Source organism: Aythya ferina (assembly GCF_964211825.1).
Source record: "Aythya ferina genome assembly, chromosome: 6".
In the NCBI taxonomy this organism is placed as follows: Eukaryota; Metazoa; Chordata; class Aves; order Anseriformes; family Anatidae; genus Aythya; species Aythya ferina.
This window is the reverse complement of record NC_140303.1, coordinates 26,168,933-26,195,157: the sequence shown is the minus strand read 5'-3', so window position 1 is coordinate 26,195,157 and position 26,225 is coordinate 26,168,933. Positions and strand designations below refer to the sequence as shown.

The window sequence follows — 26,225 nt, the reverse complement described above, 5'->3', positions numbered from 1 at the left end:
TGAAAGAAAAATAATTTAAAACAGCATGAATTACCCACAATCCCTCAACAGGACATGAGAGGCAGGACATTGCAACCCCATGTATCTATCAGCTCCAGGATAACTTTTTGAGGAGCTGGGAGAGGTCTTCTATGCAGTGCTTGCATGCTGAAATGACTTTCCAGGCACTCTGGTTCTTCAAGTACATTGGCAAATAGGATGCAGTCCTGAGAACAGTAGTAATTTTATTGAAATTGTCAAGAGGTTGAAATTTGGACACAAACTCGTACATGCTTGCACTCATAAGCCTACCTGAGACCCTCATTTGGTAAACTACTTAAACAGATGTGATTATTATTCACTCATTTAAAGGTAGGCATGGTCTTAAGTGTTCATCGAAAGAAAATATAACAGGCTCTAGGATTTGAAGATCTCAGACTTCAGGAAGGACAGAGTAAAGAGAACTGGTGCAGAATTATGACAAGAAAAGCCTTAGATGAATCGTCAGATTTAAGGAAAGATCAGTCTGCTAAAGATTATAATGGAAACTTCATTAATCTGGATGTTTTTAAGAAAGGTCTACTGTATCCATTCCTAGTGTACAGTAGGGAGTGATCCTGTATCAATAGAGCAAGTGGCTACATGACCTCAGAGAGACATTCTGCCTTTAAGTTGTGTAGCCATAGTTCCTTGTAAGTCTGTTTTGAATTAGAGCAATAGAACACAAGTAAGAACATAGGTCTTGATTTGATTATGTGAAATTGAAACTGAATAAAATCACATTTTACATTAGATCATCATATACACTTAGCCTTTGCCCTTCAGGGAGGAGGAATTTTGACAAAGATGGATGCTTCTCTAAACCCCAGATTTATTTATCAAAGGAATCCTTCATCGTGGTCACTCATTTTACCTTTAGAATATCAAATTACTAAAGATATAATGCTCCAACAAAAGCCTCTCTGTGACATCATTTAACCTAAACAAAAAAAACAGAGCTACTTTTAACAAAGTGGCCTGAGCAAATATCTGTTAACAGTAACTGAACTTGGTAATAAAGGACAACAATAGATTATAAGGATTGAGAAGAAATGCAGAATCAGCTCCATAATCATTTTGTGAACGTGAATCATGTTGTAGTTTCTGTGAGGAGGAATGCTGCCTGCTCTCCTATATGCACTGAACAGAGGTACGTGGCTTCCAGAGGTCTGCTTGCAGCACTTCACCGTTTTTTGTCTCCTTCTCCTTCTTGAGTCAATGACTCAGAGGCTGACCCAGTTCTCACTGTAGTCAGTAGGATCCTTTTTGCTGTTTTCAGTGAGAGATGGATCAGGCTTTGACCTTTGTCTCAACATCCCATCCTCACTGCAGGAGTAATAATACTGGAATTTCATCTTCAGTGTTGAGCAAGTTCCAGCTCACAGAGAAGGTATCACATCAGAGAAAATCTAATAATTTTGCTAAACTTCAGCTTGAAAGCATAAAATTGGATTCCCATCACTTGTCTTTAGTCAAGAAGATCAGGTCTAAGCTAGTCATTTAAGTTCTCTCTCTTGTCAGTATTTACTGGTGTCTGGAGGTGGCATCTTTTCTGCATTATTTATGTGGTAAAACCCGGGTGACACAACTCTGAAAGAATATGAGAAACCTTTGCCTGGAACTTCCTTCCACAGCACCAGAACTTGATCAATATGGAATAAGGCAGACCAGTGCTGCCTCATTCCTCTTCAGCGTATCTAAACATGTTCTTAGGAAGTGAGGTGTCTGAGGTATGTAGTCTGGGTTTAACACAACGATATATCTGATCACCTGCCCCATTCTCCTGCCTCATGCTTCTGATTCATGCAACGAAATGTCTTTCTCTGGCTGATCAGCATAGTTCACATCACTCTGGAGATCTTGGAGACCAGGATCTCCATCTTGGAGACAGGTACCATGAAAATTTCTCAGATATAATAAACAGCTGTAAAATATCATGAAAGGGGAGATTATTTGGAGGGGGGAACAAGACCAACTTTTAGCCATAAATTCATCCCTGGACAACTATTAGACAGCCGTTTTCAATGTAATCTGCATAGAAACATGCAGCAATAAACTAGTTATAAGTTTAATTGCTAGAACTGAAGGAAAATCTTTATGTGGAATCATTTTGTAAAAATACCCTTAGGTTAAAAGCAAAATGCTGCACTAATCTGATCTTTCAAATGTTTTCAAAATAATTTGTCTCTAAGTGACTAAACTGTTAGACTTTAGGTTGCAATAGATATCATAAACAGGAAAGGCAAAATATTTCTGTTCTCATACCTCTAACCTTTACTTTGGGACAATAATTAACTGATGCATTATTCAGGTATATATTTTTTTCCTTTTTTTTTTCTTTGTTTTGTTGTTGTTGTTTGTTTGTTTTTAGAAAAAATATGCCAAAGTCTTTCAAAGCAGAATTGTTTTAGTAAGCATTGTAATGCAATTTTCTCTCTCCGTAGCAGGTGAGGCCGGCACTGGCTGCATGCAGCCAGTACTCTCCGATGTTGAGAATCAGTGCAACTCCTACTCTGGGTTAGATAGATTTGGAGAGAATGGTTGACAAAATACATCTATGATACAAGGATTATGGACACAGTAATGTTGGTTTCAACTTGAAGGAAATCTCATAGGCAGTTAGCTGAAGGAGCTGTGTTGGGATAGCACACTTCTGATGCTGCTACAGCTTCACACATGTTAACCTGGAGACATGGTGGAATCAGATGAGATCTGCTCAGAGACAGAAATTGATCATGGCATTTTAGCATTTGTTGATATGAAGTAAAAAGGATAGAGTAGTAAGTATAATGGGGAAAATTCACATCAGCTTTTCTCATAAGCAGTCTTTTTTTTTAGCTTGCTACAGAATGTCAAACTCTTAAAAATTAAGAACCAAAATTATGAGAATCTTATTAGCAAATATTGCTATGTGATCAAACTGCAAGCACTTCTCATTCTGAATTGTGGTAGGGATTACTGTATGGGTTTTGCTAGTCTGTTTCTTTTCCTGTGTTTCTTTTTTTATTTGCAACAAACAGAAGACAGATGAAAAAATGAATTCCAAAATCATATACTCCAGCTGTTCTTATTCTGAAGCCTGAGGCATGCATTTACTTTTTTTGTGTAATTGCAGATTTCGCAAGATGAGTAGGTGATCATGGAAAGATTAGTAGAGAAAGATACTAAGAGATTTGAGATAGAAATAGGTTTTGCTCTTGAAATGTTTCAGAAGTATGTAATGCAAGTTAGTAGATCACTGAGACAGAAATTCAAGGATTCTGAGTTTTCTCAGGCGTTAAAGCAACTTTAGGAAAAAATACCATGCACCACTAAACTTTCAGAGAGCATATCATGTTACAGCTCCAAGATTTTTTTGTGTGTAATTGGTGCTATCATTGTTTAACAGGAACTAGTTTCCACAAATCCCTATGTAGAAGAGAGATTCTGTGTAGGGTCTTGCCTTCCAGAGGGATTAGCCATTTTTGGCATCTTCTTCCTCAGGATGCCATAGAAAATATTCTGTGGGGCTGGCACTTGCAGAAAAGGGGATAACTATGAATATCCTTCTAGCAACATTTTTTTTTCTAGTGGTTGCATTAGATGATAATGTCTGCCAAGGTTTTGTACCTCGGTGCCATTGTGGAGATGTACCTAGATCTGGTGCTCTGGGTACATCCTTCCAGGTCTTGGGAGGGCTGGGAATCTGAAGCACTCTTGTGGCAGGGGGGACAAGAAGGTATTTGTAAAGGAAGACCTATTTATTATATGCTTTTCTTCATCATGAGACCTAATTCTCTCTTGGATTCCCCCTGTGTCCTGATCTAGTACTTGTTATGTCACACCAAAAAAGTACAAAGTGCTTTGAACAGATGAAAAAAGGACCTGTGCTCTGAAGAGCTTGCTATCAAGAGAGGGAGCTTGGGACAAAAATGTGAAAGTGCGAAGCAGGCAAGTAGTGGAGCATTATAGTACTAACCAGGTTGAAGCTCTCGGGTTGAACATAGCTTTAATACGGCACTTGTAGAGAGATAGATGTACATGAAAATATTTGATATATGTAACAACTCAATATGATTTATTTGCACTTGAAGCAAATGAGCAGAACAAACAAAAATAGCACAGGCTCTCACTAAAGAACTAACCTCTAGCTTATTTGGCATATGCTGTATTTGTATCTCATCTGACAGTAGATGACAATCCTTTCACAAATACATCAAGCTCTGGAGTTCAAGGCAAGTGCGGTTAACTCCCAGCTGTGGTTGCTTATCTGAAGTGTATCTAAACCTCTTGAATCTGCATCACTGAGCTGGAAATCTCTCAGCACCAACCCTTCCTTCTGGAATGGCAGGGATGAAGACATTAGTGTTTTTCCTATCATAAACTGCACCTGTTTTTAAAACCCAGATAATTAGCTGGGAGCTTCGTAGGAACAGATAAAAAGCAGGGGGACAAAGATTTCACCAAGCTCAAAATGTGCTGTGTTCAGACTTGTTGTCCACGCTAAGTGTTCACAGCTATAGCAGTCTTGGCCAAATTTAGGTATGAATACTTTGCAGATGCAAACTTTTGTCATATGTTGACAGTGCCTGGCAGAGCCCTGGGCAAACACAATATACATCTCCATCTACACGCAGCCAGCTTCCTTGTAGAAAATTCCATTTGCCTTTGGAGAATGTTGTGTAATACAGAGGGATTACTGAAGGACCACTGCATCCTTTAGTGTCTGTACACAATGGCCAGAGCCTCTTTTGAGGACAATCTTCATTCTTTTTCTTCCTCAAAGCCTAGGGCTCTGCCTACACTCTTTTCACCATCCAGGACGTGCCATCCAGGCCACTTGTGTCTGATCATCACATCAGTGAACTCACCTCACTCCAACTCACATCTTGGGATCAGTAAACTCACGATGGTTTTCAGCTGAGATGGACGCAAGTGTGTAGGTGCTAGCATAAAAGTATGAGAGTTGTATTCATACTGTGTCTCAACAAGGTGTTTGTCTCTCAGAATTGTTCTATAAGCAGGGTGTGAATGTGTTTAAAAGAGTACTAAATATTACACAAAAGCAAGGGACAGTCTTCTCCCTAGGGAGCTGCACTGGTATTTGTGCTGTTGTAGTGGTAATATATGAAAAAAGCCAAGAGTAAAATAGACTTTGAAAAACAGTGCTAGCTTTGGCACGTGCTCCAAATACTGTTGGAAGAGGATTATTCAGAAAGGATGCTGTTAAGTGAAACTGGACCCTAATACAGATCATATTAAATGGAAAATTTTTACAAATTCTCAGCTAAAGAGGTTTCCAAAAAATGGTTATTAAAACATAAAGTTTTGCCACTGTTAACAACCTAGCCATTACAGCAGTGACCTGAAAGTGAGGGAATAAAAATTTACTGTTGGTAACAAAACTGTCTAGAATGTGTTCTTCACAGTCCAAAAGGAGAAATGCAAATACCATGTATTTATAGTCAGCCCTCAGAAACTGGGAAAATGAACAGTGAATGAGCTGTTTTCTTTTTGCTTTTTATAACTGGAAATATTTTTCCCCATTAAACACTTGGAAGCCAGCGTTCCATCTTTGTGTTCAATATTTTCTTTAGTAACAGCTATTGATTGTAGCAAGGTATTATCCTAGTAAGAACAACAGGATTTGATTTATGGCTTATATGTTTGACAGTGTTCCTTTAATGCTCTGAAGTATGTGTGTCCACAGTTTTGAAATGTCTTTTAAGTATATGTTTCAAGTTAATGCATTTTTAAATTGAGGAGGATTCTCAGTAGGATTTTGAAAAGGAAAGTGCTACAATTCTTCTTCTATTGATGGGGAAGTTAAAATTCCCAGTGGGAGCAGTCGTAGGCCAAGGCTGAGCATTTCTGAAGATCCCACCCAGTACTGGAAACTCCCTACATCAAGCTGATATCTTTGTCTCTCTGTATTAAGTGTTTAACACCACAGAGCTATAGCCCTCAACTTGAGATAAGAAAGCTTTTCTGTGACAGCAAGGGCTGACTATCTTTAATTCCTGGCTATGGAGAAGATGTTTGCACTCCCATTACCTTTCTGCTGCTATTTATGGGAATCTCAGGTGTATTGGTTCGGTGGTGTTTTCTGCAAACATGAAAGAGGGAGAGAAAGGATGAGCGGGTACTCTGAACACTGAGTTAAGTTTGGTGGAGTAGGATTCACATCTTTTCCTTCAGCTTAGCATGTCTTGGGTACTTCATGGAACTTCTGCATTCTTCAGTTCCCTCTGTGTTGTTGGGGTAAGGGGTCTCATATTGCAAAGGCCATGGCTATGGGGTAAATCAGGACAGTGAAGTGTTCCAATCCTTTTGTAATGGAGGGCAGGTACATGGCTCGGGCAGTCTGGAAACTATACCCCTCCAAACCAATCTAAGCGTTGCATACTGGCAGCTGCCAGCTAATCAAGTGGACCTACTCTGCTTAGAAATACAGTGCAGAACAGCAGACAAGAGGGAAAAATACAGAAGGAACTTCAAGATACAGTCTTTCAATTTATCTCACAAAAGCCATTGAAAGGGAAATGTTTCCTGAGGCTGAGGCATCTCTGGCTGACTTGGTTCCATGCTGTAATGTGATAGCCATTGGGAGGCCTTTGCAGTGAGCTTGTAGCCCAGTGTCACATGAAGCACTATTGGCTTCTGAGGTGGTGAGACCCCTTGCTTCATTACATTATCTTTGAGAAATTCCAGGGGACTTGGAAATAAACAAGTGCACAGTCCTGTTGCTGTGCCTGGACTGGGGTGGGGTGGTGTGTTTCAAATAAGAAATTGTTTCATGCCTACTCAAGGCTTAGTCTGTGTGGCTTTATACATTCTCTTTCCACAGATGGCAGCACCCATAGGAATTATTACTATTGTTTAAAATACTAGTAATCACTTGCTTTCATGCCTTTGAAAGTATAAACAGCCTGTTTCAGGGGTATACTTGCCACAGTTGTATTACTCATACTCTGTTTCTTGCTTTGTTTGCTGGTAGAATACGTACACCAATGCAGACAAGCTTTTAGAGGCTGCAGAGCAGCTGGCTCAGACTGGGGAATGTGACCCTGAAGAGATCTATAAAGCAGCCCGGCATCTGGAAGTACGGATTCAGGACTTTGTCCGGAGGGTGGAACAGAGGAAACTTCTCTTGGACATGTCAGTCTCCTTCCATACCCACACCAAAGAGGTAAGATGTGCATGAGGGTTTTTTTCTGTGTACTGCACAGTGCTGCAAGAGGCTGACTCTGGGTACAAACTGAAAACCCAGATAAAATTGAAAGGGCATCATCGTTGTGCCAGACTGAAATCTAGTGTGCTTGATACATAAGAATATCTGTTGTAAAGAGAAAACAAAATGTGAATGAAACACATGAGCAAAATAGCACAGTAAAATTAAGGAATTACATAACAAACAGATCAAATGGTGCTTAATTCACAACTAGAATTTATGTCATAAAGCAAGAATTTTCTTGTAAGAACATCAGTTGATATTAACACACTAGATATAAACATGCTTGCAGGATGATACATATCATCAGAGGAATTCTATTTGAATGAAATGTTAATTAATGTAACCATTAAGTGTTACTGGAAATCTTACATTTTTTAATGAGGCAGACTTCACTTTTCAAAATTATGGGTAAAGAGCAAACAGCCACATACTGATACAGTGAATCAGTGAAGACCTGAATAAATGCAATTTAGCATAATTGAAAAATATCCAGAGATAAGGCTGTCTCGCCAGAGATACAGTGGACAGGCCATCAAATGGGAGGCCACTGGGGATGTAATTAAAGCATACTTCACATTTTTCTGCAGACCAAAGGCCATTCAGTGATGAGTGACTTTTAAAGATAGGCTTTCTGCTGAGAGAGATGGAATTAGTCAGAATGGTTGTTTTCATGGTCTGTAGCATCTGTTTGCAACAGCACACTTAATCAGAAAGATGTTGTTAGAAACTGAAGCTTTACCTTGTGTTTGTTGATTTACATGTTACAAACAAGTTGGATGTAGCAGGTCTTAATGTGCTGGGGAGCCTCCTTAAATAGAGGGTGTATGCACACATTCGTATATATGTGTGCGTGGAAGATAGTTGGAGATTCAGCATGTCTGTTATAGCTGTTGATACATGAGGGTTTTCCTTTTATGTCCTGCTTCAGAAATATACGAAGGAAAAAAAAAAAAAAAAAAACTACGTACTTTAAGCTTGTGAATAGTACTATTGTTTCCAGTGTATCTCAAATGATTGCAGCTATTTTGGTTTGCCACAGGAGAAACTTAATTGGTTATTTCCTCACTCAAATTATTTCATAACAGTTTCTTACTGTGATTAACCTTGCCTCACCTGTGCAGGTGGTGACTAGTCATGCCAGGAAGCTATCAGTATAATGTTTTCTATCATCTAAATTTCTTCTGATGATTCCTGGTACTGAGTGGCCTAATTTGGGTTTGGGAACTAAAGCTTCCCTGTGTGAAGGTTTTGGGTTGCAGTGCAGAATGCTCACCTCTAACCTTCTTCAACAAGAAGGGAGCTGGCCAGCTGCACTCACCTGGTTTCAGTGAGCCATGTTTTGGGGGTATAAAAATGCAGATGTACTAAAACACCAATCTTTTTTGAAACTATTAAAAAGAGAATCTTTTTTTAAATAAAGAGAATCAGTGCTGTTTACTAGGTATTAAGAGTGAACCCTTAATCTCAGCCTTATTGTCATTTACCCTTGGGACAGATGGGTGCTGTGATACCCCATAAGTACTTGCAGTCAGTTTTAGGGAGATTCGGAGTGGACAGGCTCTTCTGGGTGCCTAAGCTCTCTCACTCCAGAGGGACAGATGAGGGAGCTGTGGCATAAAAGTGGAATACAGCAAAGTCAAGATGAATCCAGAGATCCATGTTAATCACGGTAAATGATAGCTATTAGATTGGATGGAAAGAGGTTGCAAAAGTTATTGCAGTCTCCTGCAGCACCTTCCCCCCAATATCTGGAGGATGCACAGTAGCTTTTTGCAAGAAAAGTTTTCACATCTTCACCCCTGTGTTATCTCCACTCCTGGGGAGGCTGAACACTCAGGTCATTCAGTAAATTCACTGAATTTATTTGTGTGTCACTACCTGCCTCCTTCAGTGATGCGTTTCTGCACGTATATTTTAAACTGACATGTTAACCAATGTATTTGTTGTTTTTCAACGTGAAAAACAGATAGTGGAATTTGTCAAAAATGAAGAAATACAAACATCCTTCCTTTTCCACCTTGCCTCTGATAATATTATGTCCTTTCTCTGTTTCATATCTGAGCTCAGCTGATTTCTCCCCAGAGTCTGACCAGGAGATGCACCCAGCTGTGGTGAGAACATCTACAGGGTTGGGCTGGACCCAATGCAGGTTCTTGCTCTAGCCACTTGCCCAGGCCAGACATGTACCACCCATGCTAGTTTCCCAAAATTGCTTAAAAGTAAATCCACCGTATTAGCTGGCATTTCAGTCCAACAAAGATAACATTAGATTCCAATTTTAAAGGTAGGGTTTATCAAGCAAAATTCTGTTTGAGTCAATGGCAGTTTTAGCTGAGCTAAAGAAAGAGTGTGGAGTCAGATTTAAATTCTAGCAGATGGCAAGGCAAAAATCCTTTTGCTACAGCAGTGAAATACAGGAACATCTGAGATCCATTGCTGCTGTTTTACCAGGAGGCATTCCAGCTACAGTGCCAACACATGCCTCCGTGATTAACCCTGCTCTCCTACCTGCAGCGTTGTGCTTGGTACTTTGCTGTACTGTGCCCATTTAAACACTTCACCTGGGAGTGTCTTGGGGCAAGGAGAAAGCCGTTTGGCTGGCATGTTAGGGTGTTTAACACCTGGCATGTTTTGCATTATTCTAGAAGACGTTATTAATTACTTAATACTAACTGTCATTATTCATTTCAGCCTTTGTAATTCTTAAAGAAACCATTTCTTAAACTATTAACGAGTATTTCTCTTATGACCTTGGAAATGAATAAACAGTTGGCCTAGTGTTTTCTTGGCAATAATGCAGGAAACTATGGCCTAGATGTATTTTTCATCTAACTTTCCCAAATTCTCATTATTTCTTGATATATTAATCTACTGAGACAGAACTGTTGAAAGGGAGAGTTAAGTAGAAAGAATCAGTCTTACTGACATGTTTTTTATGGAAATATCCGAAATATCTTCCTGCAGCAAACACGTTGCTTTTGACAATCTTCCTAGAGCAGATGAATTGCATTTCTGATGCAGTAATTCCCAGACGTGGCTGAGTGCATCGACAGTGAACTTCTCACTGCTTCACCTGTACTCTGCTCACCTCTTCGTCTCTATGTGTGACTACTAAGATTTCCAGCATCTGAGAAACTTTCAATAGCTCCCATTTTTAAAAAGCCATCTTGTCAAATAAATGTTTCTTTTAAAAATCTTCCTTGCTAGAATTTCTTCAGGACAATACATAGTACTGAATTAACTTTAAATCTAGATATCCCATGAGCAATGAAAGCTAGAAGCAATTTTTTCTTAATACCACAGCAGACTTGAATCACTGCTCACTTCATGTCAAATAATCATGATAGGATTCTTTATGCTAAACATTGACCTATACAGTTGAGGGAATACGAAAGACTAACAATTAAACATAATAATAATTCAGATTTTTTTTAAGCAGTCTTACTGTATGAATACATGCAATAGGCTAAAATTATGACTTTCTGAAATGGTAGAAACATTTTAGAAGCACAAATTTAGAGCAGTCCCCTAAGTGACTGTTAGTATCATAACTCGTGAGTGAGGTAGTTGTCCTATTGCCTTTCCTATAAAAGAGATGTTGTGTCTCACTGTCCTACAGTATTCATGATGCTCTCAGTGTTTAATCAATATTTTTATACTCTTTTAGGCAAGGCATTCCTGATGGTGTGAGCAGAAACCTGTTACCTTGGGAATCAAATCCAATTATCTGTATGGCAGGATAAAGTTATAAATTATTGTCAGAGGGAGAAATGCTTCCAACAGACTTGTACCTGAATCATTTCTCTCAGGATTAAGTGTGATTGAATTCAGGATCTTATTTCAGATCTAAATCAATTAGTGGCAGAATTGCCAGATCTTGCAATTCTATCACAAATCTCATGATGGTTGATGTTCTTTTGTGAGCTCTCAGCTTCTAGGATCAAATAATAATACAAGATTCTTGGCTGCCATTTCATTTTGTTTAAATGAGAATAGTTTTTGAGCCTCTTGGAGAAGAGTTCGCAGATGTGATAAGATCTCACCCTGCGGACTGAAAAACCTCAGTGCAAATAATTATTTGTCTGAACCTTAACGTTTCACAGTTTTATATTTATGGTTCTGAAGTGGACTTTATCATTCCAAGTATAAAAATGTAGACACAAAAGGGCACTATCAACATTTCTATATCATTACTAACTTTTGAAATATTTTTGCATAAATAAATAATGACAATATGTTGTAGACGTCCTCACTTTCCCTACAGATTTTCTGTTTAGCACTCACAGTTTTGTTTTCTCTTGCTTAGGGAAGCAGGACGTAGTGCTACCAGCAATTTCTGATTCAGCTTCAGAGTCGCAGGTTTAAACAACAGTATAGAAAGGCCCAGAAATTGCTTTTGTCAAGTAACTGTTGAGGTTAGGCTACACTTACATGTGTGTAATACCTGCAAATAAAGTCTTGTCTCCATCTGCAGGATTTTAGAATTTGCGTGGGTGTTTAAGAGAAAGTATACCTGTATTCTGTATGTAGCTCTAGTAAAGGTTTGTTGCATTACTTGTGTTGGCTGATCATGAAGTCACTAACTTAAAATACAAGGAGGAACTTTGCATTTGGATCCATTTACAGCACATGGGTCTTAACCTGAACTCCAAAACAGTTCTGCAAATGCCTCATAGCTCTTCGGGATATGGAAAGCATGTCTTAGCACCTCTAAATTTCCCATTTTTCAGTGGATTTCAGGTTTCCACCTTTGTGTTGCCCCAAGCCCTGCAACAGAACAGTGAAAACCAGGAAAAGTAGGAGAGGCAGGTCCAGGCTTTGTTGGCTTTTAGTGGGTCAGAGCAGTACAAAGAGGCACTCAGTGCTTGCAGTGCCATGAGGAGCCTGCCAGGCCTACCTGGCCCATAGAATGGATGATGAGCAAGCTCAGGAAGTATTTAATGTTGAAAAAAAAAAGAACTGCCAAACTCTTAGCAGGTTCTTACTGAACGTGTGCAAACTGGAATTTGACAGAGGTCTTTTGAGTGACCAAATTTGGGCAGATTTTCACAGGGATGACATAATATATGTTCTTTACATCAAGGGTATCCCTGCAAAATTTCAAACCCCTGCTTAAAAGCATGGAGTGTCTGGAGCATCTCATGCAAGCAGAAATAAGACTCCTTTTCTAACACAGACAGAATAACTCTTTTTACCCCTTCCTATCATTCAGGACCTTTTACCTCAAAATTCATCAAGTTCAGCCTTAGGCAGATACCTGGTATGGAAAGTTTTACTCGGAACAGCTTGTCTGATAAGGCCATGTGAAACTGAGAACAAAGTCCTAGACCATTAAGTGTCAGGCAGCTTCCTAGAAAGACTTACATTATTTGTGTTCAGCAGGTCACCTTGGTCACCCCACAGACATCAGTGGGGCTACTCAAGTGAGTAATGGAAGTGGGTTTACCCCGTCGTTTAGGAAGTGTTTTACTGCAGGCACTGCTAACTTAATTTTGCTTGATAACCAAGGGCTGTGAAATTAAATTCTCTCTGCTTCGATTGAGTATCATGATTAGGAAATTATTTTAATGTAGGTCACTAATTTTGACAGGGTTTGGATCTCATGTTGAGGAAGTTTCTGGGAAGCAGGGAGCAAAAAGCTCACTGGCTAAGGGTTGCTGCTATTGGCTCGAGTCAGAAGAGTTGACAGAATGAATCAAAGTTAATCATGGAGCAAACATGGCAGTGGTTCAGGGATATATTGTATAATCCTATCATTTGTGGTAAATTGACCCAGGATTCACAGTTAACGTTACTGAACTTAATAATTGGTTGTTTTACTTTAACTGTTAATATTGACATTTCAGAGCAACCACCCATCAGATTATACAGATTTATGATGAAGGGGATAATCAGTTCAGCAATTCCACTTTCTGGCAACTTCTGGAAGCTCTGAAAAGGTCTCATTCTGGGGACATGGTTCCCACAAAAGCACTTCTTTCCTGAACTGCCATCCTGGTCAGTGCTTTTGTTGCTTTTCTCATATTATGGCCAGATCTAAAAACAGTGAAAGCACAAAACACTAAAATGACTCAAATTGGCTCCCTATGCTTAAAATGTGCTCTGACGGGGCATCTAATATGCCAACATTTTTCAGGGCGTGAATGAAAACCACGTGTCTGGTTGAAAAGATTAAAATTTTGTTCCTTCAATGGACTAATATTTCCAGCTGAGATTTCTAAAACAGCAAACAAAAGCGGACTGTGAAAATGCCTGCTCCTTCTCTCACTGCATGACTGTGAAACATCAAACTTTAAATTTATGCTTTTTACAAGTAAGTGCGTGGTTCTTGGGAGATGAATCAGTGTAGTTTGATCAGAGGGAATACTGTAAACAGAGAACTTGCAAAATAAAGGGAGGGGAGGAAGCAAATGCTTTTACAAGAGATTAAGTAAATGCTGTTGTTTTTTTTTAAACAAGTGCTAGGTTTTTTAACGGTTCTGATGTTCCAATCAGAGGTGGTTTAGCTGGCAGACAGCAGGAGATGTGGATGAAGGGAAAAGACAACACTGCATGCATCAGTAACATATATGTATGTGTATGCTGCCCTTTGCCTGGAAGGCAGATGCCTTGAAGAAGACAGATGTGTTTCTTTACCTGCTAGCTTACCATTATGATTCTGGTAACTGGGGCTACAGAGAGAGCTCTGCTAGTAAAACAAGCATTACTTTTGTGTGAGCTATGTGAAAGTTGACTCTGAGTTACTACTAATCAATTACCATGAAGCAAAAAAAAAAATAGGAACAAAACCCTCTTCCATCTCCAGAGCACAGCCCGTGGCTTTGACCCAAAGGTAAGCATTCACCAGTCATTGCTTTTTTGGTGGTTTCTTTGCAGGTAGTTTAAATCTTTTCTGTAATGATAGCAAAGCTCTGAGGCTGAGGGCTGAGGAATGAGGACAGCTGGGGTGGTGCAGTGTGCCCCCCTTCCCTGTCGATTTGTTGTCTAGAAGCAAGATTTTTTTTCGTGAAGGATTAAGAAGCTGGGAGTGGAGAGAGCTGTGATATCCTGGTAGCACATCCAGATCTTGAGCAGAGGAGTTTGAAGCGTGGCCAGACCTCTAGTGAATAAAATTCTGCCATCTGTGATCTTCCTTAAAAAAAAAATAAAAAAAAAAAAAAAAGTTGTGAGACAGAATCAAGCTAATAAGAATTAACTGTCCAACCTTCAGCAGAGTTGAGGCAGATGCATGGAAGGTAAGTTCTTTCCGTCTTTCTCTCCCATGTCCTTACCAAAGGATTCTTACAGACTTCAGTTCAATTTGTACATTGACAGCCACATTTTTCAGGCCAATTGTTGGTATTTTGACTGATTTCTTCCTATGAATCAAATATTACCAGCTTCAGAAAACCCTTGCATGTGTTTTGTGTGTTATGGAGATGGGACTTCAGCCTGTATGTCGTCCTCTCCAAGTAACAGCGGTTCATACTGCAACTAGAAGGGTGCTTTATAAGCACTTTTAAATAAGGGGCACCAGCTCTCTTAAAGTACTCTTTTATTAGTCTTACAATAAGGAAGGAAGGGCTTATAATGAGGAAGGTGGGCTTCTCCCATTCCCAGTGTGTGGGCTTGCAGCTTTTGTTGTTGTATACAAAGGCAACAGAGTGGGCAGCCAGTGCCTGTGACAATTTGTGTAGGGAGTACTCTTCATCAAAGCATTACAGGAGCACCCCTATAATTCACTCATCACTCAAAAGACACGTTCTGTTGCCTCTTAAGTGTACATGTGCAATAGAGCCTATAAAACTAGTTTAAAATGGTTAATGTCAGTGTAGTGGTTCCAGTTGATGGATTCTGTAGGACTGTTTGGTAAGAGAAAGGTCGCAAGTTTGTTTAATCCTTAGCAAGTCTCAGAATGATTCAGAAGTGTCAAAAGTGATTTATTTCTGAGCTTCCTAGATTCCTTTGTAGAGCTCAAAGTTGCGCAAAGGTCTCAAAGCAGCAGATCAGGGTAAGACTGCAAGTCAGACAGCAAATCTATTGAAAAAGCACAGAGGGAAGAGGTAGTGCAACTCCCCATATGAGAAGTAACAAAATGTTTAGAGTCAGGGAACAATTTAGAGGAAAACTTAATAGTACCTGGATTTATTTAAGTGTACTGCTGAATTTGTAGAGCATATTTTGAAGATATGGAAAGCTCCTCCTGCAACAAATTGTACTGTATTACACTGGTGTAAATCTGAGTAAAACTTTTGATGTAGGAAGAACTTCTCCAAGCATATATCAGTATGGAGATGTGCGAAATTTGATTTGCTTAGTACAATTACTGCAGCTAATTACATCCAGATTTGTAATTACAAGTAACATATTAAAATTATACTAGAAGGTGAACATGTTTTTGCAATTCATGATGGTAGCAAAAGCATAGAACATTTACAACTGATTCTTCAGTAATAAGCCAACTCTTCTCCTAGAGCAAATAGGCCCTGAATTACATTTACATGACCTTGGGCTGGGGATCTCACACTCCCTGATGGAAGTGTAACTACCCAAATCACGTTTCCCTTGAGAGGGGATTATTTTGTGCTGTATCAATCTGGTCCATGCAGGACTTGGAAAAAACATCAGATGTTTAGGCATTGCAAATCCTTTTGCCATAGGCAAGGTTACTAATTAAAACGTGTTAGCATACAGAAGCACCAGATGCAACCTAACCAAGGATGAATGTCAAGAAATTGGCAAGAAAAAGGGAAAAAGCAAGAAAGAGGTTAGGAAGAGATCGGATTTTTATTTTTTTATCACAGAACGTTCCCTTTTTTCCACTCACCATTTCTTCCCAACCAGTTTGGTAATATTTGACATTACATCTTGCAGCAGGGTGTCTCACCAGCTGCATCTTACCATGGAAGTTGCATATTGTGGCATTTCATCACATGTAGTGTCTGGTCATATCCTATCTTGTCACATTTTATTAGGTATGCTGTCATCATGTGACACTTCACTGGTGGTATGCGGTCACGTTACAGCTCATCATTACATACATTGTTTGATGTGTTTCCATTGACATTTCCATCAGACCTTGAATATGCCTTTGTGACTTTAGAAAGTGTTGTTGAAGTATGCTCTTAATTTATAACCATCACTTCCTTCAATTTAAACAGCCCTGGATGCATTCTAAGAGCGAACAACAATGGCTGTTGGAAATTAGTTATGCTGAGAAGTTTTGTTTTCTTCACCATGTTGGTGGAGAGAAATCAAGGCAGAAAAAAAAAAAAATTATAAATTTAAAAATTTATAATTTTTAATAAAAAAAATAAAAATTATAAATTTAAAAATGTAAAAATTATAAATTTAAAAATTTATAATTTTTCACACAGTGAAAACAGATTCACAACAGGTACATGAACATATACACATGCTGAAGTCCTGCCATAAATCAACCTGAAACAGAATCTGTTTCCCAAATCTATCTCCCCTCCTAGGGTTTATGGGACCTCCTTCTGTGTATGGTAAAATAGCTAGATGTTTTACTGCTCAGAATGGGTTTGTATAAGCCTGGTTTAGAAGGAGGGGGAAATTGCATGGATGGACATCTCTCTTTGGAACAAATCTGTTTTATTTTTCTCAGCATGCTCTTGGTTCTCTGCACACTTCTGTGTGCAATGCAAGTCAGGTGGGAAAAGAGGAATCCCATATATCACTGAATTCTTCTCAGTTCTGCTTTAGCCTTGGTTTCTGTGATGGACATTCACTTTATTGAGTTGGAATGCAAATCCTCTTGTGGCATTCACTGCAACACATGGCACTTTGCTGACGCTGTAAAGGAGTAGATGATATACCCTGGAAAGTTGCTTGTTTCCATTAATACCCTTGTTTTGAATGAAAAAATGTACAGTGGTTATTCTCATGGATTGAACTGACTGTTTCTTTGCTTTTCCCTGGTCTCATTACTCAATGTTTTTAAAATGTTTTGGAGGCGGGGGTTAAAACTCATCAGTGACATTTGCACATCGCAGTGTACAAACACTGGGTGTTTAATATTTATTCCAAACATGAAGGCAAGATTTTCTCAGCAATCTCTCTAGGTTTCAGATTTATTTTTTTTAAGTGGTCCCTTACTCTAAGTCAGAAGCATTAATTTCTAGGTGACAGGCACAGATGTCCTTCAAACCTCCGGTAAGTGGTCTCATTAAGTACTTGAGTAAAATGAAGGGTATTGCATCAGATAAAATAGCTGAGAATAGAGAGCAGTATTGTCTCCTGGATGGAGAGAAACTGCCTGTGTTTTATAGCCAAGAAAGACAGAGAAGTTGTTACAGTGCATTAGAGAGGTGCCAGATGCTCCCCCAGAAGAGGTGGCTTTCATTCTTCTTTTCCACTGGCCTAGTAATAAGAAGAGAAGTGTTTTTCTTGTTGAAAGCCATGGTTACCTTGGTAAATAAAGTCTCAATTCTGGAGCCTCTATGGAGCAGCATGATCATTTTAGGGCTAGATATTTGCTTTAGACTTCAGTGCAATCAACACTTATAAAGCTTGTAGACTTAGTTTCCTTGAGTTTGATTTGCGGCTGGCTCTTTCTGATAGAATTAATTCAGGTTTTGCCACTAATGCATCAGTCTTTCCACATCCAGTTAGCTGTACCAAAGCACAGATCAATTTGAAAAACAATATTTTTGCGTTTTTCTTCATTATTTTGCAGGATTTTATATATTTGGATTAGAATGTGTTAAGCAATGCAATGTAGAGAGAATGTATTCTGGACATGTGCATCACTGTGAAACAGAGTCACTGCAGCTGGATGTGTAGATACTGTGCTAGTATTTGAAATGTCTGCAGCTACCCCCCCCACACACACATCCTTTACGGATTGGTGATAGATTAGCAGTAGTTTGGAACATGTATGGGAATGGGACAGGTGCTCACAAATGCTGCTCATGCAAAGAATAAAAGAGAAAAGAGTTGGATTCTGCAAATATGACATAAAAGCTGGCCTGTGTAATATATCAAATTTCAACAAAAATTTGAAAGTGTGCATTCAGTCTGAGCTAGCTAGCTGTTTAAGAGAGTGTCACAGCTTGAATTAGGAAATGCACAAAGTGTCTGATGATTTGGCGTTTTAATAGTGAGGATTTTTAAAAGTAGTTGAATAGTTGCATTAGAATTAAACATCAAGCCTTAATAGGGACTGATTTTCTGAGTTGTGACAAACACGAACAAGCCAGGATGTGATTTCTGTTTCATGATTAACAGCTCATCTGACTTTGGTGCTGTGGTGACATGGAGTTCATCTTCTCGTTTCTGTGGCATTCACAAATGGGGCTTGGTGGTAATTTATTTCAGGTGCCATCAGTTGTAGCACATAACGTAGGAGGTTTTTGAATCTGGTTCCTATTGTAAATTGTTCCTGAAAGATCTTCCTAATCTTATTAATATTGACTGATTCTTTGTATTAGGATTTCCCAGGGATTGGTGGAGTCTAAAGGATTAGAGGCCTCTGAGTCAAGGATGACCTAGATTCTGATAGCTTTTATTATGCAAATCCTTACAATCAGAGGTCATTTATGGGAACATCTGAAGTTAATGTGAGTTCATATATCTGAGTGCTCTCTGAAATTCACAAGTGTTTCTGTTCCAGGTGAGTACAGTGCAGTTTATTAAGTATTTCAAAACTGCTTTGAGGTAGAAGCATACTCAAAACATGATGTAGGATCTTAAAAGTCCAAATCCTTTTGGCTGCTGCTGACAGATTGGTTCTGGAGACACTTTTGAAAATGGAGTTTCCTCTGAAGTCCCAGTGGGGGGGTTGGAAATTTTATTCCCTGCCCTTTCTAATGTGATAATTTCAGGAAAATGGAAGATTGCTACCAATAAAGCAAGTTATTTATTTCACTTTCATTTTTGTAAACGAAATTCCCTGAGCTTTTTTTTGTTATCTTAAGAAGTGGGAAAAAAATAAAAAATAAAAGACAAAAAGCAGCAAGAAATTAAAAATATACTGGCTTTCCCAATTCAAAACAGAAGAATGATTTATATGCATGACCATTTTTCTCTTCTATATTTACAAAGTGCTCTGTGACTTGAAGATCTGATAAGCAGAGAAAATAATATTTCCCCCCAAATGGTCCTTGCCTGTTATAGTCCAGCTGTCCCTGCTGTTTCAGCGGGAGCAGGGATCAGCTCAAAACCAGGATGATTCTGAATGTGACTCATAGATAAAGGCACAAACACATTTTCCTTTACAGTGGCTTCTCAGAGCTCAGTACCCGGAACTCAGGCCACAAACGGAAAAGTTCTCTGCTTGCTTCTTTAAATATGTTCTCATTATTTCTTCTATATTATGAGGCTAACTACTTAATTATATTTTTCTTGTATTAATATTTGCCTTTTTATATCATGTCTTTCCTCTGTGAAAGTGAAAATATATAAATAAATGGAGCAGACACATTCCATTTTAGGCCAGTAGTAGAGTAGGAATTATGATTATGCTACTTATGAATAAACAGAAGGGTTCACCCTAAATATTCAAAGCTGACTCTGAAAAGCTTAATGAGAAGCCTTCAAATTAAGCAGATATTTTAAAATGTATGAGTGGCTTGTAGCCTATCAAGCAAGGAGTCAGAAGCAGAGGTGAGGATAGGGCATAGAGAACTGGGCTTTTTCTTCTCTGATATCACCAGACATGCTGGGACAAGTTCTGGTTTGGAATGTTTTGTTTTAGTTTGGGGTGGCAGCCTTAGGTTTGGACCCTAACTGTGAAAAGCTCTATCAGCTGGCACTTAGAGCATCTCTCTATTCCTCTTGCTGTACAAGGACAGGCAGAATTCACAATCGCAGAAGAAGTCCTGTAGGATGGGGATCCAGTGCGTCTCGTTCTGAACAGAGACGTTTTTACCAGCTCTCTTGCCGCCCCCACACAGCGTCTGTCATCTGCTTCACATGTACCTCCAGCTCCCTGTGAGACAAATTGCTTTGCAGCTCCCTGGGCTGGCAGCACAGCATCCTTTGACATTCCCCAGGGCAGTGGTGCAGCGTGGTGCATCCTGCTACCTCGTGGGATAGACCAGCAGAATGTGGGTTAATGGGGCAGGCATGGCACAGAAAATAGTCTCTCTGGCGGAGTCATTAGGATTTGCTGGCAGATTGCCTGCTCGGTTGGTGCAATTTTACACTCACTTTTCAGAGAAAGCTTAAAGGGGAAACCTCTGTTCACTCTGAGGCTTTACAGCCAGGAGAGGCTGGGGCTTGCTGCCACTGTCCAGATATCTGCTGAACAGCTGGCTGGAAATTCTCATCTGAGCACTTACTCAAATGATTTTGTTGTTGTTGTTGTTTTGAAATTGGTAGTCAAGACTGTTTAGAATGAATGGATGTGTGTGAGATAGATTGGTGAGATTGCTGTTTCCTATTTCTGGGATTTCCAAAAGGCTGAGGTACATTTAGGGGAGAAAAAAAAAAAAAAAAAAAAAAAAAAAAAGAGAGAGAGAAAGCAGAACACAAAACCTTCTGCCTGGGAAGGCATAGCTGAGCAACTACAGCTAGACTTCAGTCAGTACTATACACACATAACAAATATTTTAGGTCTCAGTCCTGCAACAGGCTTCAGCAGCATGTGAAATTAATAGGAGCTGATGGCATACAGCTCCTGAAAGGGCTAGGTTATCACAGCTATAAGACATTGTAATTCATTACTTGTGTTAAAGAATTAATAGGAAGAATATCATTAGGCTAGTTGTTGTCATATATTAGACTGAAACACACATTAGTTTTGGAAAAAAAAATATTATCTGATACTGTATTTATTTTACTTTGTAGCTTAAAATGGGATTGCACCAACCAGTATTGAATAACCAGTGTCTTTTTGTCTTTAAAAACTTCAGGTCAGTTTTCCTGTGAAATATGCAGCCCTAGTTAATGCTTTCTGATCTGGAATTAGAGAGCAAAAGGGTTAAATCTCAATCCCTCTCTGATTTATATTTCCCTCCCCTCCTTCCCAGCTGTGGACATGGATGGAAGATCTGCAGAAGGAGCTCTTAGAGGATGTCTGTGCTGACTCCGTGGATGCGGTTCAGGAGCTCATCAAGCAGTTTCAGCAGCAGCAAACAGCCACCTTGGATGCAACCCTCAATGTTATTAAAGAAGGGGAAGATCTAATCCAACAGCTCAGGTAAGCATCCACCTGGAGGACAGGTGTTGAGAAATCTGGTCTTTGCTGTGGTTTGGGTGTGCATAAATGGGGAAGTGTAAGTTTAGGATTAATGGGGAGAGTTTATTCATTCCTTGCTTATTTATTATTCTTCAGTTTCTTTGAGTAATATATTGAAATTGCAGTGAGTGATTTATGTGGACTGATTAGAGTAGTCTGTGGATCAGCATGGGTTGCTGTTTGACAGGGAGATTATTTATAGGCACAGTGAAGTGAATTGAAACAAATGCATTTCAGGTGAATATTTTTAGTTGGTATTTATAGAAGATTGTTAAACGGTTGTGAGCTGAGGCCTTGTGATTTATGTGGTTACTCCTGGTGTAAGAGAAGTGTATTCCTCATAGTAAAACATGCATATCTAACAATCTTTGCTCTTTTATTTTGCATGCAGCACCCTTCTATTTATCTTTGTCCATGAGCTGTTTATTCTTACTGTCAAGAAGGGTCCTGTGCTGCCAACTCTATTTGCATTATGAATTAAAACTCATTTTATCTGATTTGAAATACACAAAGTGACTGGCTCAGAGAAGTTGGGTGTTTGGATTTATATTTTTTTCTTTCTCAGTCTGTAAGTGTAACAACTAATATCTGCAGAGCACACAGTAAGCTTACCCCAGAGTTTTAGTTCTGAGAGCTTTCTCACTTGTTTTTACGTACAGCAATTTTCTATACCTTTAACGTCATTGACAGCAGTGGATTTTTCCTGCCTTCTAGAGATGTTACTGAGTTCAAAACCAAGACCATTGAGTCCCTTGTTCTTGAGACATTTCTTTATTTATTTTTATTTATATTGTTACATATTTCCCTCATCTACCTGTATATAGTGTGAATATTCTTTCTACATATGTAATATCCAAGTGGTACAGGTCTTATGTTGTCCTCTCCAGCCTGAGTTTTTTGAGTCTGATGTCTTCAGTTCTTGCATAGGAAGAGCCAAAGGTGCCTATTGCAAGGTAGTAATGAAGCACCGTGGTAGAACCCTGCAGGGGTTCTAGGTCTTCTACTACAGCCACATGCTGAGCTTTCCTCTATACTTTCTCTTATCACCCTGGATGTGGAGTCTTCTCCACTGGTTTGGGGAAAAAAAAAAAAAAGAAAAAAAAAAAAGTAGATTTGAAAGTCTTTTCTAGGTTTTGATCGTCATTCAGTTGTAGGCAGCCACAAGGAGAGACAGACTGTATAAATGCCTCTTCTTGGTGAATGAGGCTTACCTGCATCATGGAGAACACGGAACCCAAGTGGTATTGTTTGCTGAGACCAGAGTTGGGAAGAAGGGATCAGGGAAAGAAAGAGCTAGGCTCCATCCATCCATGCATCTTTGCTGATAATTAGGAAGGAAACATGCTTTGCTTGGTTTGTATGCTGCCAGATGGAGGGGACTATAGGTAAGAACATGCATATGGCTGCCCCTACCAGGTCAGCCAAAGGTCTGTGTGGCAGTTTCCCATTGTGCAAAGAAACATTTTGCTAAATTTAGGGGATATCTATGAGACCATGAGAAAGATGGTGAATTTTTTTACTAAAACATTTTTTTCTTGCTACCCCACCTGTTGGTATACCATCATGAACACCCAAAGAGAGAGAAGACCCTGGAAGGGGCCCTGTATAAGGCCATCAGGTGGACTACTAGAAGTAGTCCTGGTGCAGGCTGTGGGATTGGCCTAAAGGTTTTTGCCTGCACCTGAGTCAGCAGGAAGGCAGAATGTGGAGTTGTACAGAGGCCACGGCAATATTTGGAGCAGAGAAGTCAGCAGAGCACCAGTATGAACAGCAGTTATTGGAGAAAGTTTCTTGTAGTGGCTACAAGGTCATGCTGGCAAAGAAGTGAACTGGAAATGTGGGAGTTCAGCTTTTTTTAATGTAAACTTTGTCGGTTTTTAAATGGTGGCCTCAGGTTTGAGACTTTTTTTAGGACTGGTGTCACACTTAAACATTTGTGAAATGCCAAGACAGATTTTGAGACAGTTGTATTTAACCAAGAAATCATATTTTGGGATCTGGCTTGTGTTCTGGGCAGTGAGCAAGGTGGTATAGGGTGAGCATCTTTATGTGAAGTAATCCCCTACTTCTGGTGAAGTTAAGGCCAAACACAGAGAGAAGCACACAAATGTTGTCTGAAATAAAGCAACCCTGAGCACACACAGTGATTGCAAAGCTGAACTGTCACGATGACCTCTGATTCCAGTATCAGTTTTGAGCTATGGCTAACTGCAAAGCCTGTAATGTGATCCTGGACTCTTTCAAAAAGTGAAGAAGAACTGCATAAGAAAACCATGAAACCACCTGTGTGTGTGTGTGCCCACTTGAACATCTTTTGTGGCTGATGACAAAAGTAAAGAATACAGAGATAAAGGAATGGAGGAAAAAATGGAATTGCTGCAATCTTTCCTTAACACAGCATTGCATTTCACAGTGTGGGTCACCTAGTACCTACTGTGAACAATGGCTGAAGACTGCAAGTGCTACAACGCTGAAGAAAATGAAATACACTGCTCTTACCAAACATGTTAAAATGAATAAAACTAATGGGGCCTTGAAAAAGTTTCCATTTCTTGTCCTTATCTCTGAGAGCACAGATATTCATTTAGAGAAGACCATTTGTGTAATAGCACACTGTCTCCTTCAGCTAGCACAGGAAAATCTCAGCTGTCCAAACCAGTGAAGTACCATGCCTGGGAACACACTTCGCAGAAGATCATCGGAGCCTTTAGTGACGCTTTGAATCAGGAGACCATGCCCATCAGGAACAAAACAGACCTGGCTTAAAACATTGTACATATCATGGCTAGCACTGAAACCACTTTTTTTTTAGTCTTTGTTATCAGTATTGTCCTGAGGTGAGCATTGTTCCCTGCAATCAACACAAAGGAGATCTTTTGAACTGCGTTTCCAGGAGCACTACTGGGGGCAATATTTTTGCACATCTATGGAAGTCAAAACAATGACTTGCTCCAGTGAGATGTGAAAGAGCAGGAATGATAGGGCCAAAAATAAGGCAGTTAGAGTCATGAATCTTGCTTTTTTTTTTTTTTTTTGCAGTAGTTCAACATATGAGCTTTTGATAATCAGTAAGTTTCACTAAGCATTCAACCAGTTCAGGTGCTTAAAGTGATTTCAGGAGTACAAGGTTCATTCTAAGCAAGCTCAACAGCAGTGAACGAAGCCTTATTATATGTTCCCCAAAGTCTATTTTGTATTTTTTTCAGTAATTTCCCTGCATTGTAAACTCTGATTCATGTCCATTCAAAGAATACTAGGAATCTTTTATGAATTTTTACCCAGAATTTCTCATCATCTGACAAACAAGAAATCTAGTGGTAGAAGCATCCAGTCTCAAAAATTTCTTTTTCCAGATAGAGATCTTTCTCAAAACAGCCTATATAGGGATCTGAAGGCCTCATCTGAGGAGACTATGAAAAAATAACATTACTACAGCTAAATGTTTAGATTGCATCAGCCACTGAAATGCAAGTGTGGCTTGATTTGAAGAGTGAAATATTTAATGAAAAGGAATTTCTAAAACCAAATGTGCCTTTAGATCCCATGTGAGATCTACCACTCTTGAATAATTCATTCAGTCATTTAGGTAATATATGAATAGTAATAATCCTGCATTTAAATGAAGACTTATTTCTTGTTCTTTTATAGAAGACAGGTGCTGACTGAAGGAAGCAGAACTTGACTGAATGTGGCGTCACATTAAGCTGTGGTTTCAAATCTCACCTTGTTATATCTTCGTTCATCCTTTCTCTGTACAGCTAATGTCTAGGCAAAGAGAGACCCTGTAGTCACCAAGAGGGTGAAAAACGCAAGATTTACAGAATGGGGCAGAAACTGCCAGCTGAAGAGAGTAATATTGGTGTAATATTTTCTTATTGGCAAAGGAAGTTGGTAGTATATGCTCAGAATAATGGTGGATCATCTCATTCCAGCATTCATCAGGATTCAGATGATTGTTGAACAGAATCATCTCTTCATTGTGTCAAACAGAAAATATCTGAGGGAAAAGCAGAGAAACACATCCACAGAGCAAGTTACTAAGCACTTAATAGTATTCTGTATTTTTAACTGTATTCTTAGTCTTCATATGTTCAGGAAAATGTGTTGTTTTTTTTTCCTTCGAGACATATAATGAAATCAGAGTAACATGGTTTTTGTTGCCTTGGAACCTCAAAGGTGTGTTTTAAACTTGCCTAAAATGACTGTGTCAGTGCCTAGTTTCAATTTAAAACGTCTGTAAAAGGTTGTACTTTTTACCTCAATTACACTTGCTGACAGTGTTCAATTAACATTTAAGTTGACTGTGTGTTGTTTTGATCTGACCCTACTTGATGATAATGTGCAAAGTACAAACATTTCAGACAAATTCCACAGAAAACTACCTATACTTTGCTAGATGTTTATGGAAGGAAAATTCAACACAGAAAAAGGAAATAGAAACCTAAAAAATTGGAAACACTAGCACTGTTCCTCAGTGGGAAGACTTCATGGACACATTTACTTGGCAGCCCAGGTTAGCTGGCCAGAAGAAGGGCTCCCAGCTGCGTTTGGTCCCTGTGGGACAATGTGGTGACCTGGCAGTGTTACCTGACATTGTCCTTGTCCTCCCATTTTGTCAGCCAGTTCCCTGCACACGTGGGAGTTTGATAAACCAGTAGTCCAGTGTATGCCATTGGATTTGTGATTGTCCCGCCACCACCACCACCTTCTCCAAAGCAGAACTAGAGGTTGGTAGGAAATACTGATGGTAAAACCTGCTGTTTTACCCATGCCATCTGGTTACATTGTGCAGGGTATCTGATAGGGCTTTCA

The 26,225-nt window shown here is 39.3% G+C and overlaps 1 protein-coding gene across 3 annotated transcripts in view; it reads left to right on the top strand.

The window, feature by feature from the left end:
- The window catches only part of KALRN (kalirin RhoGEF kinase), a 496,625-nt gene that overhangs the window by 284,515 nt on the left and 185,885 nt on the right, over nt 1-26,225 (top strand). For all 3 annotated transcript variants that reach the window (XM_084524614.1, XM_084524615.1, XM_084524616.1), the window contains 2 exons: nt 6,995-7,186; nt 21,205-21,374. In XM_084524614.1, coding sequence (XP_084380740.1) covers nt 6,995-7,186; nt 21,205-21,374 — 362 coding nt within the window. The remainder of the gene's footprint in view (nt 1-6,994; nt 7,187-21,204; nt 21,375-26,225) is intronic.